Source organism: Diadema antillarum, unplaced genomic scaffold (assembly GCF_040938485.1).
Source record: "Diadema antillarum isolate AM-2024a unplaced genomic scaffold, OU_Dant_1.0 seq00001617_RagTag, whole genome shotgun sequence".
NCBI lineage: Eukaryota > Metazoa > Echinodermata > Echinoidea > Diadematoida > Diadematidae > Diadema > Diadema antillarum.
Window position 1 is genome coordinate 245,001 of NW_027272329.1, and position 14,184 is coordinate 259,184.

General features: G+C 39.1%; 1 protein-coding gene across 1 annotated transcript in view; it reads left to right on the forward strand.

The window, feature by feature from the left end:
* The window catches only part of LOC139711145 (ATP-dependent translocase ABCB1-like), a 35,895-nt gene that overhangs the window by 15,118 nt on the left and 6,593 nt on the right, over positions 1 to 14,184 (forward strand). Inside the window, exons 10-21 of the mRNA XM_071623063.1 lie at positions 447 to 683; positions 1,729 to 1,932; positions 2,957 to 3,127; positions 3,999 to 4,176; positions 5,082 to 5,224; positions 7,282 to 7,455; positions 8,010 to 8,189; positions 8,497 to 8,580; positions 9,255 to 9,458; positions 10,377 to 10,477; positions 12,308 to 12,448; positions 13,618 to 13,774. Coding sequence (XP_071479164.1) covers positions 447 to 683; positions 1,729 to 1,932; positions 2,957 to 3,127; positions 3,999 to 4,176; positions 5,082 to 5,224; positions 7,282 to 7,455; positions 8,010 to 8,189; positions 8,497 to 8,580; positions 9,255 to 9,458; positions 10,377 to 10,477; positions 12,308 to 12,448; positions 13,618 to 13,774 — 1,974 coding nt within the window. The remainder of the gene's footprint in view (positions 1 to 446; positions 684 to 1,728; positions 1,933 to 2,956; positions 3,128 to 3,998; positions 4,177 to 5,081; positions 5,225 to 7,281; positions 7,456 to 8,009; positions 8,190 to 8,496; positions 8,581 to 9,254; positions 9,459 to 10,376; positions 10,478 to 12,307; positions 12,449 to 13,617; positions 13,775 to 14,184) is intronic.

The following is a 14,184-nucleotide window of genomic DNA, read 5'->3' on the forward strand; positions in this document are numbered from 1 at the left end:
CTTGACAGTATCCAAATATTTCATGTAGATACCGATGGATTGACACACATCCGTTCTAAGGCCGAAAGGCATGATGGATGAAAGACTCGATGGGCATCAATTCTATTTTTGTTCTCATTCATTAACATTGCATAATACTGTTTAAGTGATTATTTCAGTAGCATTTTGTGTTGATGCTTGTCAATGATATAGAGTTCGAGTTCAGTTCAAGTTCAAGTACAATAATTTATTCATTTTTTGAATAGCATCTTTTTATCTTTGTTTGTACGTATGCGTGTGAAACAGCATTCTATTTTCTTTCGATCGTTTGGTGTTGGAGTTGCTTTGTCAAACAATATCAAAGTGTTTTGTCAAATGGACAGTGAGTGAGTGCAGCGGTTCTGCAGTTCGGAATTGTTGTAATACTGTGAAACAGTCTTTGTGAACGTATTTTGGTTAAACTACAGACCCCGGAAATCGACGCCCGATCGAAGGAGGGAAAGATACCGGACGAGATGACGGGTAACATCGAGTTCCAATTCGTTCGCTTCACCTACCCCACTCGACCCGACGTCCCGATCCTCAAGGGCGTCGACCTCCGCATCCGGAAGGGACAGACGGTGGCCCTGGTGGGGTCCAGTGGGTGTGGCAAGTCTACCACCATCAACCTGCTGCTCAGGTTCTATGACAAATCCGACGGAAAGGTGAGGCAAAACGGTCAAAAGCTGTTTTGAGTTACATCAATCTAGTTTTCAAACAGTCTTGGGCTTAGTCTTATCAAAAGACAAAATTGACTTTAAGCTCAGAAAATCAATGATTAATTATCTCCCAAATCAACTGTTAAGTCCATAAATCAACGATTAACTTCCAAATTGCCTTTAACTATAATCGACTATCAAGTCTCTTCGTAAAAAAAAAGAAGGAAAAAGTCTCTTCGTAAAACAAAAACTTGCAGTCGATTTAGAGTTATAGCCAATTTTTAGTTGATCAAAGTTATCATTAAGTTCACAATCAATGATAACTTTATCTTGATAAAACGGGCCTTGGTGTCGACTCTCATCCCTCTGTAAAATGGTTTTCTGAACAGGAGAATTAAAAGGGATACCAACTCGACATAAGACACTACACATCATTGAAATGATTTAAAACATTCACGTTAAAATTGTCAGCCACTTCATATTTTTCAAATGATATTCTCTTTTTGAATTTCATTCAATATCAGGCTTTTTTTTTCAGAATGAAAATAGTTCCAACAAAAATAAGCAGCTTTACTTCTAACTTGCTGAATCACAATCCTTTTTTAAACATACAGTAATAATATTTGTTTTTGTTTTGATTAAAACCATGTATACAAAAGTGATATAACACTGCATAAACCTCATAATCATTTGCAAATATTGTTTGAGACAACTGTGAAGAAAATATCTTTTGACTTACAGTGGATGGATCTATTGCTGCCACAATAAATGACATATTTTACTGACTATTCAAGGATAGATATCATATTGTAAATAATATTCAGGTCTTGTGTAATGTATTCATTGTTTTTGCTCATGTTTTGAAAATATCTATGATGCACATATAATCCTATCAAAATATGACATTTCATTTGCAATACATATTATGTATTACACTTGATATATGTCATATGTTTTTATCAGAATTATAATAGTATATCATAGTACATAGGTGCATTTAGGATAACCTAGATAAAAAAAATATATATCTTGCCACAACTTATTGGAACAGATTCTGATTGACGGGCACGAGATCACCGAATTGAACCTCCGATGGCTCCGAGAGAAAATCGGCGTGGTCAGCCAGGAGCCCATCCTCTTCAACTGCAGCATCGAGGAGAACATCGCCTACGGCCGCGAAGGCGTGACGAAGGAGGAGATCATCCAAGCAACCAAGATGGCCAACGCCCACGACTTCATCTCCAAGTTGCCGAATGTGAGAGCACGAACGAGTATCACAGATCTCAATGTGGGGATGGAAATCAGTTAGATTTTAAGTGTCATTATCCTTTGCAGGACTCAGAAGCCGAATGCCAATGCTCGTATTCCGGATGCCTCCACCTCCGTCTGTGTGTATAGATATAAACGAGGTTCCAATGACCAGACCAAGCCATGGCTCAATTTAATTTACTGAGGAGAGCCCGGGCAAAAACTATGTATGTGCGGCAAATCTGGCCGGGGGGGGGGGGGGGGGGGGGGGAGAGGCAGGGACGTACGAGCATCAGGTACTACCTACGAGTACCGCGTGCTATAGATCCAGCTATATGCTTAGAGGCAGAAGCTACGCGCTTACTAACTGGGCAATTGTAGAAACAAAGTACAGGATCGAGTCCAATATCATAATCATGAATCAGAGTGTTCAAACATTCAAAACGATCCAAACGATCCTTGGACTTATCCAAGGCAGGCATGATTATGAGCAGATTATGGTACTTACGCTCTGTGTAAAAGACAAAAATCCTGCGAAATTCATGGGTGTCACAGTCGGGAGAACGTCAATACTCGTCAAATTTTGCTGAAAGCAAATTTGTTTGGGTACCCTTGTAGGGTAGATGGTATAATAAAGAATTTGATTATCTATGTAGGTTCTCTTTTGGAGTCGTAGGCCTATTGTCTTTACTCACACTGTTCTGCCACAGAGGTGTGTGACTCAGTGCATTGAAGTACGTCACTGTATAAGGATGGTCTGTTAGCAGGCAACAAGCATGCAGTGCAGGGGTCAATCTCTTATTGGTTTTTTTTATGAATATGGCACATTACTTACAGTTACTGTGGCAACAAAAATCTTACATCTGATTGGTTTTCTCCTAGTTACTGTAATAGCAACCGCAAGTTACTTGGTCTAAAATTGACTGCAAAACATTCTTCATCGTTTGGCTGATCTATGAACATTGGTCATAATCACCCCTCCCCTCCCCTCCCCTCCCTCCCCTCCCTCTCCCCACCCCCTATCCACACAGGGATATGACACCATGGTAGGAGAGCGCGGCGCCCAGCTGTCCGGGGGACAGAAACAGAGAGTCGCCATCGCCCGCGCGCTGGTGAGAAACCCGTCCATTCTTCTCCTTGACGAAGCCACGTCAGCTCTGGACAGGGAGAGCGAGAAAGTTGTACAGCAAGCTTTGGACAAGGTGAGTCAATGTCATAAATTGATGAGTATCTCAATCCTTCACCCCTTCCAGAAACACGTGGTTGTCGGCTGTCTTACAATACCGGAAATTGCTGCTGTTTCATCATTAGGTTTTTTAATTTAAGAAAGGTTTTCCAGATATATATATATATATATATATATATATATATATATATTTTTTTTTTTTTTTTTAAATATTTTTGTAGTATCACCACCAGGCCTTTCATTCATTGAAAAATTCTACGTATTTAGCAAGCTAAAAACTATCGTGCGGCGAAAATTCTACATGAATGAGTTAGCCATCATGTCATATGATCTCTTACACGTATGGCTGAAGCTTCCTTTGCAAATTTACGTGGACGTTTTAGTTTTGATATTCGTAAAACAGTGAAAGTCGCAAATCAATGCAGGCAATCCACACAACCTGTTCTAGTTCATGCTTCTTTCCATTGCTCCCATATTATATTTCTTGACCTTTCGAAGGCCAAGAAAAAGACATCAGAAAAGTACCGCACCCTTACACGGCACACTATTTTCTTTTTCTAAGTCCATGACGCACTATATTTTTTTTATAAGTCCATGAAGGGTGCCGTATCGAGGAGATATGTAAAACTGATAGTACACAGCAGTCGCGTAATTCGTGAGTTGCTCCTCGAATAATCATCACTATTATTTTCGTTAGATTGATGTTGTAGTCTTGTCGTCACTAAACACGTAATTTTTGCATCTAAGCCAGAAATTAACTGTGGGTAGAGACATCCTCGCAATTCCTCGTGATCGTGATAGTGTGCAATGATGCTGATGATTGCCGAGATGTTCTTGATGATGGCGATGATGGTAACGACGGCGATATGAATACAATTCTTTCTCAGGCATCAGAGGGTCGGACCACAATCGTCATCGCTCACCGCTTGACTACCATCCAGAACGCCGATGTCATCTACGCCTTCGACGAGGGTGTCGTCGCCGAGTTCGGCAGCCACGCCGAGCTCATGAGTAAAGATGGTGTCTACAAGCAGCTTGTCACTCTTCAAGCACTTGACCAGACTGGTATGTGCAAGAAGTACACATAAACAAGAAAAAGTCAAAAAAGGAAAATTGACCATTTACCCCCACTCTACAGAAATATTTTCTCATCGGTCGTTTTTCAGAAGCTAGGTTAATGGCTTCCGGTCCCTACCGAAATGTATCGAATTGCAGTCCGATTGGTCCGACCTGTGTTGGTCGACTATCAGGTCAGTGTCAGACATGTCGGGGTGATCCGATGAGGCAAGATCGTCCGATGAGGGTCACGCGCGTCATGTCTGACAATCACCTGATAGTCGACCAACGCGAATTCATGGGACTGTGATCCGATACACTCCGGTGGGTGGCCGGACGAAACAATATTTGCTTCTGATGGGTGACCGATGGGGACAAATTTCTGTGGAATTGAGGTATTATCCTTATCATTATTACTATTATTATTATTAGTATTATTATTATCATCATCATTATTACTGTTAGAATGGTTTATTTGGTAAAAAATTGCAAAATCGTAGCCTGAAGGCTAAAATACATTGCAATGACCTATAATATTTTCAAATTAAATAGATCACATTGAACCGTCGTACATAATATTCGCATCAGAAATCCCAATTAAACATAGCATATAATGCACGAAAAATTACCACATGCTCCACAGAAAAAAAGCAAAAAAAAAATCATAAAGTATATTCATATACCCCAGGTTGTAGATACTCTCTTTATTTTATTTTATTTTTTTCAAAATAAGCCAACTATCAAAAAAGATATTCATGACGAAAGCGACAACACAGAGGACACTATGTCTGTGAAACATTGTGAGTGCAGTGTGTGTGCTTGTGTGTGTTTTCGTGTGCGGCTGCTTTTATGTGTGTCTCTGTCATTGGTCACGCTGTGATGTCATCATTCTGCCTTGATGTGTACTTTTCCAGGAGAGAAAGACAAAGCGAGCAAGGAAACTTCGGATGAGAGCGCCCCCTCTCGGCAACCGTCCGGTCAAGCTGCTCGCAAAATGTCCCGCCAAATGTCTCGTCAGATGTCGTCGGGTAACTTCGACAAAGGAGCTCGTAAAGATGTGAGCCGGAATTCCTTATCTGACCAATGTATTCAAAGGATTAGTACAGTTTCGGTTGTGATGGGGTTTCAGGTTTCCAACTGTGGTTGGTGATAATTTTTTTTTTTGAGATAATGTGAAACCTCTTATGAAATGTGAGGGAACATAATGATAATACTATGTTCTCTCACATTTCACAATAATAATTCTTAGAGGAACTTACAGATGATATAAAGTTTTGGTACCTCAAAAGTTTCCCTGAGTTTCCTTGTCCTAGTTTGTGTTTCAGGTTAAAGTACCTTTCATATAACTAACACTGTGAGACTTACTCGCCCCAAAGTGCACTCATGTCTTAGTAATCATGCAATAATGGTTTCGTACAATACGTGTATATTGATTGTCGCGGTACCGCGTCGAGTCAAACTAACAGCTCGTTAGAATATTTCAGAGCCCGCTCTACTCTGTTACGAAACCATTATTGCATGATTGCTAAGACATGAGAGCACTTTGGGGCGAGTAAGTCTCACAGTGTTAGTTATATGAAAGGTACTTTAACCTGAAACACAAACTAAGACAAGGAAACTCAGGGAAACTTTTGAGGTACAAAACTTTATCTTTAAGGTTTATTTGATGAAAATTGGCTTTGAAATGGGTGAGATATCCAAAGCAAAGCGATCCTAGTTAAAAGGTGGGACCCACCTGTTATAAGGATCGCTTTTTTTACTTTGTCTTAAGATATCAGCCATTTCCAAATCTATTTTCTCTCAATAAACTTTGAATTCCTCTTACAATGTATGCTTTTTTAACATTTTATACAGTGGTTTCTTGGTATCTCACAAAAAGTGAAAAGTTGAATCCTCGCCCCAAACAATATTTTACCATCCCTTTAGTTATACTTGACTGTTATTATTGATAGCTTAAATAGCCAGCTTGACCTAGATGATTCCGTCATTCTGATTTTTCTTTCTCTTTATCCGAGGCACAATGCATTATTTTGCAGTTGAAAAAAATGCAAACCAGTGCAACAAAGACTGTAATTTTCAATGGATAGCCTGTCGGAGACAGGGAAATGCTACTTTAAACAAGAAACACTGCCATACTCTTACCCGACATGGCAATATTATCTAATGCCTGTATAGCTGGATTTTGCGCGTTGATATTTATCCCGTACTCGTGTTACACGAAAAACTCGCAGTAAGTAAATCGATTCATGTGAAAGAAAATTAACAAAATATTAGACATAAAATTAATGTGGTTGTCTTTTAAATCAGGTTCCATAAAACACATTCTTGCTGTAGGTTGTCTCCTCTTTCTTCTTGATCATTTTTTATGATCAAGAAGAAAGAGGAGACAACTTACAGCAAGAATGTGTTTTGTGGAACCTGATTTAAAAGACAACCAAGTATAGTGCTCACTATTCGACATACATATTTTTTTTTTTTTTAGTCTTGGTATTTTGTACGGCAAACATGGTAATGTTAAACATTGTTTTCACATGATCCCTTTGATGTTTTTGATGATAATTTGTATATATATATATATTTTTTAATAGAAGCTTATCTGTATCGGAAATTCAATGGAAATAAGTGTTAAACTTTCGATCTCATTACACGATACGAACAGAGACGGGGGAGGGGGGGGGGGGGGGCTGTACAAACTTCCGAAAATCTATGAGCCACTTATTGGCCGTCACGTGATCAAGGCAAAGACGGGTCATTCCGCTGAAGGCTGTAAGCGTCAACAGCTGAAAATTCCGGAGGTAAATATCGTGTATCGAGATCAAAAGTTTAAGACCAAATTTCACGTAACTGGTTTTGTTGCAGAATTTCAGAATCTTCGTATCTGCTGTCTTCATGACTAATTCAATTTCAATTTTTAAAATCTATTTCCATATTTCTCATAACATGATTAATAACTTGATTACAGAAATCAAACTTTTACATTATTATTTCTCCCTCTAATTGACAAATCTCCTGTGTGACTTCTATTTGATTTTGGGCCAGTATTCTGGACTAGACTACTTGTTTTTTTTGTCCAAATCTAAAAAGATAACATGCTGCTGCTTTTTTTTGTTACAGAAAGGGAAGGAGGATGGAGAAGAGGAGGAGGAAAATGTTCGTAAAGTTGGATATGGGGAGATTCTCCGCCTGAACAAACCGGAAACACATCTAATCGTCATTGGCTGCATTTTTGACGGACTTCTTGGAGTGGCACTACCTGCCTTCGCCATTCTCTTCGGCGAAATCCTCCTGGTGAGTCAATTTGAGTAATCATCAAGTCAACAAACAACACTTTTCCCTGGTTTCGTGCTTTGTTTTTTAACCACGGTTGTTTTATTACTATCATGTTTCACTACTTGTATGAGAACAAGACATTTTAAGAAAAACAACAAGAAAATGAATGTATGAGTCATTGAACGGAAATTACTCTTTGTTGTGGCTTTTGATATTTCTTGTTTTATGTTTTAAAACATTACAAACCTAATGATAAAAAGAATAATATCTAATTCTGAATGAATTTTACAAGAGGAATCGTACTAAACGGTTTCGATAGTGTCCATTGTGTTATCATATCATTCATACATCATTCTTGCCATGTGATACTTATCGTGGCTAAGACTACACAATGTGTACGAGTATGTTACATGGTGCAAGCATTTTATGGCCACGTACGTGTGACATACATTAGACCCGGAACTTTTACTGAATGGCTGAAAGCACAAGATAAAATAATTATACAACCTAAAGAGTATCATTATTGCAGTCGGTCACACTATAGCTATTTTGATTCGGTCTTGCCCGGGCAGATCTTCACTTACCCACCGCAGCAGATGCGGGAAGAAGCCGTCTTCTGGTCGCTGATGTTCCTCGCACTTGGGGCCGGATACCTCTTCTGCAATTCGATGACCGGAATTTGTTTTGCCCTCTCGGGAGAGCAGCTAACCATGCGGCTCCGTCAGAAAGCATTTTGGTCCATGCTACGCCAGGTTTGTTTTCATTTTGCTCCGTTTTGACAAGAAGCCTCCAAATTTCATGATGAAATAATCCTAATCATTTTCTTATTACTTTGTTCAACGATCTAGACCAAATAATAAAAAAAATCTATCAATCCTCCATTCGCGTAACGTTTTAGCTTTTTGCTTTACGTTTTTTGTTTTCTCTTATTTTCATTTATATATCATTAATTTCTTTTCTATTTGTTATTGCAAATTGGGCTTGGTATAATCTTGTATACAAACGTTTAAGTAACGACCTTGGCGTGTCTCTCTCTCGCTCTCTCCCACCCCCTCATAGGACGCAGCTTATTTCGATGACCCCAAACACGGTACTGGGGCGTTGGCCACCAGACTCTCCACGGATTCGTCGCAAGTCAAAGGGGTAAGCGAAATGTGGTTGCATTCATCGATTCCCGTTTTGTTTCATGTAGTGTGGCAAAGGTCATTTCGTGTTATTTATTCTCCTTAACAAGGTGAAAAAGTCAATGAAATATACAATATATAAAAGCATAAAGTAATAATTTCATTCTTAATGATATTATGTTAGGATGAAACGTTTGTATGTGGTTGTACATTATCTTTTGTTTATTTCTCACGTAGTTTGATTTACCTTAGTCTCTTCATAATCATTCAAAAAACTATATACAAACATATGGTCATCTCTATGTCTGTCTATCTATCTATCTATCTATCTATCTATCTATCTATCTAAGTGTCTATTTATTTATTTATTTATCTATTTATATTCTTATCTGTCTTACTGTCAGGCTATCTAGGCCCATCTATATAGGTCTATCTATATCTATCTATCTATCTATCTATCTATCTATCTATCTATCTATCTATCTATCTATCTATCTATCTATCTATCTATCTATCTATAATAGTATATCTATCTATCTATCTATCTGTCTATCTATCTATATCTGTATACAGAGATTATGTGGAGGGAATGTACCTTAATAGATGTCGGCTTGACTCCCGTCATCATAGTTCACATGTTGTCAATCTATCCATTTGCTTGTTCATTTGATTATCGATTGATGTGTTGCCTAGGCAACCGGCCAGCGGCTGAGCATCGTGGTGCAGTCAGTCGTGACTATGATCGCCGCCATCTGCATCGGCTTCATCTACGGCTGGAAGCTCGCTCTCCTCATCTTCGCCAGCCTCCCGATTCTCGCCCTCTCCGCCGGGCTGGAGATGAAGATCCTGCAAGGGAGTCACGAAAAGGATGCCGCCCTCATCGAGGAAGCGGGAAAGGTGAGGTTACTGATCTCTATAGGAAATATCTGGATATCTCATTGGACAATCGCTTTGAGGCCACCACGCAGCCATCTTGCCATGCACACCAATCACTCTGAAGACGCTACTTCACCATCATTACGGGACATCTCGTTTTCTTTGGTAACAATTCTGCTGGAAAAAATACGGGCATGTTCGCATTATAAGCACGTGTCTTGTAACATATACAAACTTCTCGGCTTCAATGTTGTTTGTACAGCGAGAATGGGGCAATGAGACATCCAGATATTTAGTATTGAGATCAGTGGTTGAGGTCTACAGCTGTGGGCATTTTTCTGAGTGAGACGTACCAATTTCAAGGTTGACTTTTGCACAATAAAATGCGCCCACTGAAGTGTGTGGTGTAGACTACTTCAACGCTCTCATTCGAAACTCTGATGATGCGTTGAAGCTTAAGATTTAATAGCGGGCCTTTTTGTTAAATGTAATAGTTTCAGATAAAGTTTAATTCTGAGAAAAAAAAATCAACCCTCAGTTTCCTCCAAATGCAACTCTCTCTCCTCTCTCACTCCCTGTTTCTTTGTGTGTGTTTGTGTGTTTGTGGTCGCGTACAGAGCAATATTCATTGACAATGATCTACGCCCAGTGATAATCCTTGATTTTAACTTGAACACTAGTTTCAAGCAACAAGGCCAATTTCTTGAGCAGAATTACATGTATAGATAGACTCGACCCCCCCACCCCCCCCCCCCAAAAAAAAAAAGAAAAAAAAAGCGGAATCCGCTCTAACATTTTTATAGTGTACAGATTCACACTGTTTTGAAAAGTCTATTCTTTTTAAAATTTCTTTACAGTTATGGGTTTGTGATGATTAATATCAGTCAAGTTTGTTGAATAAATCTCATTTTAACTATCTTTTATCCTTTTCGTGATTAGATCGCCGCCGAATCTATCGAGAATGTCCGCACGGTGGCGTCCTTGAATCTCGAGGATACGATGATAAGGAAGTACGCCGAGCAAATGGAAAACCCTTACAGGTACATTGTGGATCTCGACATAATAACATAGTTAAGGTCTCGCACCTTTAAGGTGAAAAGATATGCCTTCAGAACTACCTTTTTCTTTGCTCTAAAATGTACACTATCATAGAATTAACGTTCCAAAAGAATCTGAAATGACGCTGTCATAATATAATTTCACTTGGGTATAACGATGAAAATGGAAAATATGAATGATAAAATGTATTAGCAAAAATAAAAGAGGTTTGCTGTAAGTAGGACAGTCTAAGAGAATGTTATTGCTACGTAGTATTATAATCGATTATCGATTATCGATAATTCTGGCAGATAAGGTAAGTTTCTTGACAGACCCTTTTGATGAACATGCAAATTCCCAATGATGGAAAAGGTATTTTGAGTCCTTTCGAGTTCTATGTTTTCACTTTAAGTAAAGCGGGCGACCCCCGAGCCTCTTCACTCTATGCCACCAAAGAAACTGAAACAAATCAGTCAAATTAGAGAAATAAGGCCTTACTTTAACCAGTTAAAAGCTAAATAGGTGTCTTAAAGGGGATGTCTAGTAGACTGATAATTTTATGTGGGAATAAGTGGGAATACTGGGGAATGATTGTTCCAATCCTTGTGGGATTCATTTAAGAGTACATTATATATATACTGTTGTGTGAAAATAACTTGCTTCAGAATGGTCTCATATTCAAGTATGTACTCTTAAATGTACTCCTAAATGAATCCCACAAGGATTGGAACAATCATCCCCCAGCATTCCCACTGATTCCCACTGATCAGTTACTATCCATCCCCTTTAAAGGGATCATAATTTTGGTTGAGACCTAACTTGTAGGTTTCTTTTTGTTTCTTTTTTTTTTTGGTGAGATAATGAGAAACCTGTTATGAAATGTGAAAGAGCATGTAATTCCAAAAGGAATTTAACGTTTATTTGATGAAATTTGGTTCTGAAATGACTGAGATACCCAAACAGAGTGATTCTATTAAAAGATGGGACCCACCTTTTATCACGATCGCTTTGTTTTACTTTGTTTTTGGACATCCCAGCCATTCCGAAACCGATTTTCATCAAATAAACTTGGAATTCATCTTAGAATGGTATGCTCTGTACCCTTTCATAGGTGGTTTCTTGGTATTTCACAAAAAATAAAAGCGCAATCCTCATCTCAACCAATACTTTACCATCCCTTTCAATGAGGGTGACTTGTTTGGAGGCAGCACGACACGCATTCTTTTACATTTGTTTTTTTCTGTGTAGATTTTGAAAACAAGTAAGCATCGTCGAGTGGAAAAAAAAAACATGGTCTTTCATGAAGGACCTCTGCGCAGAATTTTGGCTGGAAAACCCCTTCTTTGCAAATTTCAGGAAATAAGTCGGTTTTCCTAGAGATGGAAAATGGAAGACATGAATCTTTGGTGTATTTTATACCCACACACTCACACACACACAAATGATTGTTAGTACTTTGTGTCAATTACAGGTGAAGAACCGGGAAAGGGGATTATTCTTCGACTTCATAGACTTCATTAAAAAAATAATAAAAAAATCGCATGGCTGATTTAGTATTTACTTGGAATCAAACGTTTGGCTCCCCAAGCCTTGCGAGGAGCAGGGAGCATCCTGGGATAAACGATATACAGTACCCCTGGATGCCCCTGCTGATTGAAAGGGTGACACTTCCTCAAGAGCGCACTTGTGCTCTTTATTGTCATGCAAAAATGACGAGACTATACGAGGAAAATATCAGAAACGCCATGTTTGTTTGTAATTGTAGGTTGATGGATATAACCATGACTTGTACCTGACTGAAGTGCTGTTTCCTTGCATGATTGCTCTTGCAGGCAAGGTAAAATCAACAGCCAAGTGAACGGCTTCGCCTACGCTATTTCCCAGGCCATGGTCTTCTTCGTCTATGCCGCCTCGTTCCGGCTGGGTGGTTACCTTGTCTCCATCGGAGATATGAATGTCGATGACGTATTCAAGTAAGCTTTTGAACACCCCGTGCTTTTTTTTTGGGGGGGGGGGGGATGGGGAGGGGTGTACCGGATGTGATAAGAATAATAGAAAACCAAACAATGAAGCAGACATGCATTCTAAAAAGTAAACGAATAAATAAAGCCATCCCTCCTCACTTTAAACGCGCATCTATTTTTCTCTTCATATGAACACAGGCTTGAAATAAAATCCGGCTCTTTGTCACGATACTTCCACGAATTCCAAAATGCCAATCCAAGAGACAATTATATTTGTCGACAGGATATAAATAGGATATAATGTCGAATTTTCCCAACCATCCATTTCCACAAACCGCAAGCTGAAGTCTATTTGACCGCAATTGTGTTGTATTCAGTATGATATGCCAGGCTGGTGTTGTCTGATGATTCTTGATAAAGTCGTTCAAGAAGTTCCAAGTAATTAGTTCGTTCTATTGCGCTCAGGGTTCTGTGGTTAGTTTCAGTTTATTACCTGTCGCTAGTTGACGGCTTTGACGCATTTTCTCTACCATATCGACCTCTCTTTTCTTGTTTGTGGTATCAACACCTTCTATTTCGATTATCAGCCACAATCTACAGGTCTGCTATATAAAGAAGAAACTACAGGAAACCACATTTAAAGTAGACAAAATTGAGAACGATTTTGTATTATGCGTAACAAGTAAGTTGGTGATGGCGTTATACAACGTATCAAATGGGAGACACTACAAAATACGTAATAATGTATCAAAACTATCGAATATATATAGACCTATCCGTAGAGCTTCCTCTTATGCTCGTATGAATTAAACAACACTCTTCTGTTTTTCCCAGGCCTCAGAGCGAAATCTTGCAACTATATGAAATCTCACAACAGTAACCCACAAACAAAATGCGAGGCTCCAATTGATAATTTCATGTCGATGTTAACAAAATGACTCAACCCCAAGGAAAAAGAGATACCGTAGAAAAAAAAGAGAGAAGAAGAAAACGAAGAAGAAGGAGACGAAGAAGAAGATGATGATGAAGGAGAAGAGGAGGAGAAGGAGGAAAAGGATGAGAAAAAAGAGGAGGAAGGGAGGGGGGGGGGGGAAAGAAGATATCCTATAGAACCTTGTCATTGAAGACATCACCTCTCTCACCTTCGCACTCCTTTTATTTCGTAAAACTTGGAACAGAGTTTTCTTCGGGGTAGCTTTTGCTGGTATATCGGTCGGCCAGGCCATGGCCTTCCTACCCGACTACGCCAAGGCTGCTCACTCCGCCAACCTCCTCTTCCACCTGTTTTCCACCGAACCTCGAATCGACAACTATTCCAAAGCGGGTACAACACCAGTAAGTCATTCTCGGACTCCTCCTTCACTTCCACTGTTTGTACCATAATTGACATCGACCTTATCACAAGATTTGGGTTTAACAAGTTCGATCTTTGTATGGGTGTCCTTGAATATGTTTAAGGGAAATTTTGTCTTGTTTTCAATGCTGCCCGAGAAGAGATAATGATATACGGATATCCATTCTCTCCTGTAGATTCATAATCTATTCTATTGTTTTGATATCGTTGCTTTTGTAGTTTTCATATAATCAAGAGTTATATCATCACCACCATCACCATCATAATCATGGCGCAATCATATCATCACCAGTCACCATAATTATGATCATTACCATCGCCATCATCAACATTATCTTCATGATCTTAACCATCTCATACGCGTGCATCATCACCATCATCAATATCACCT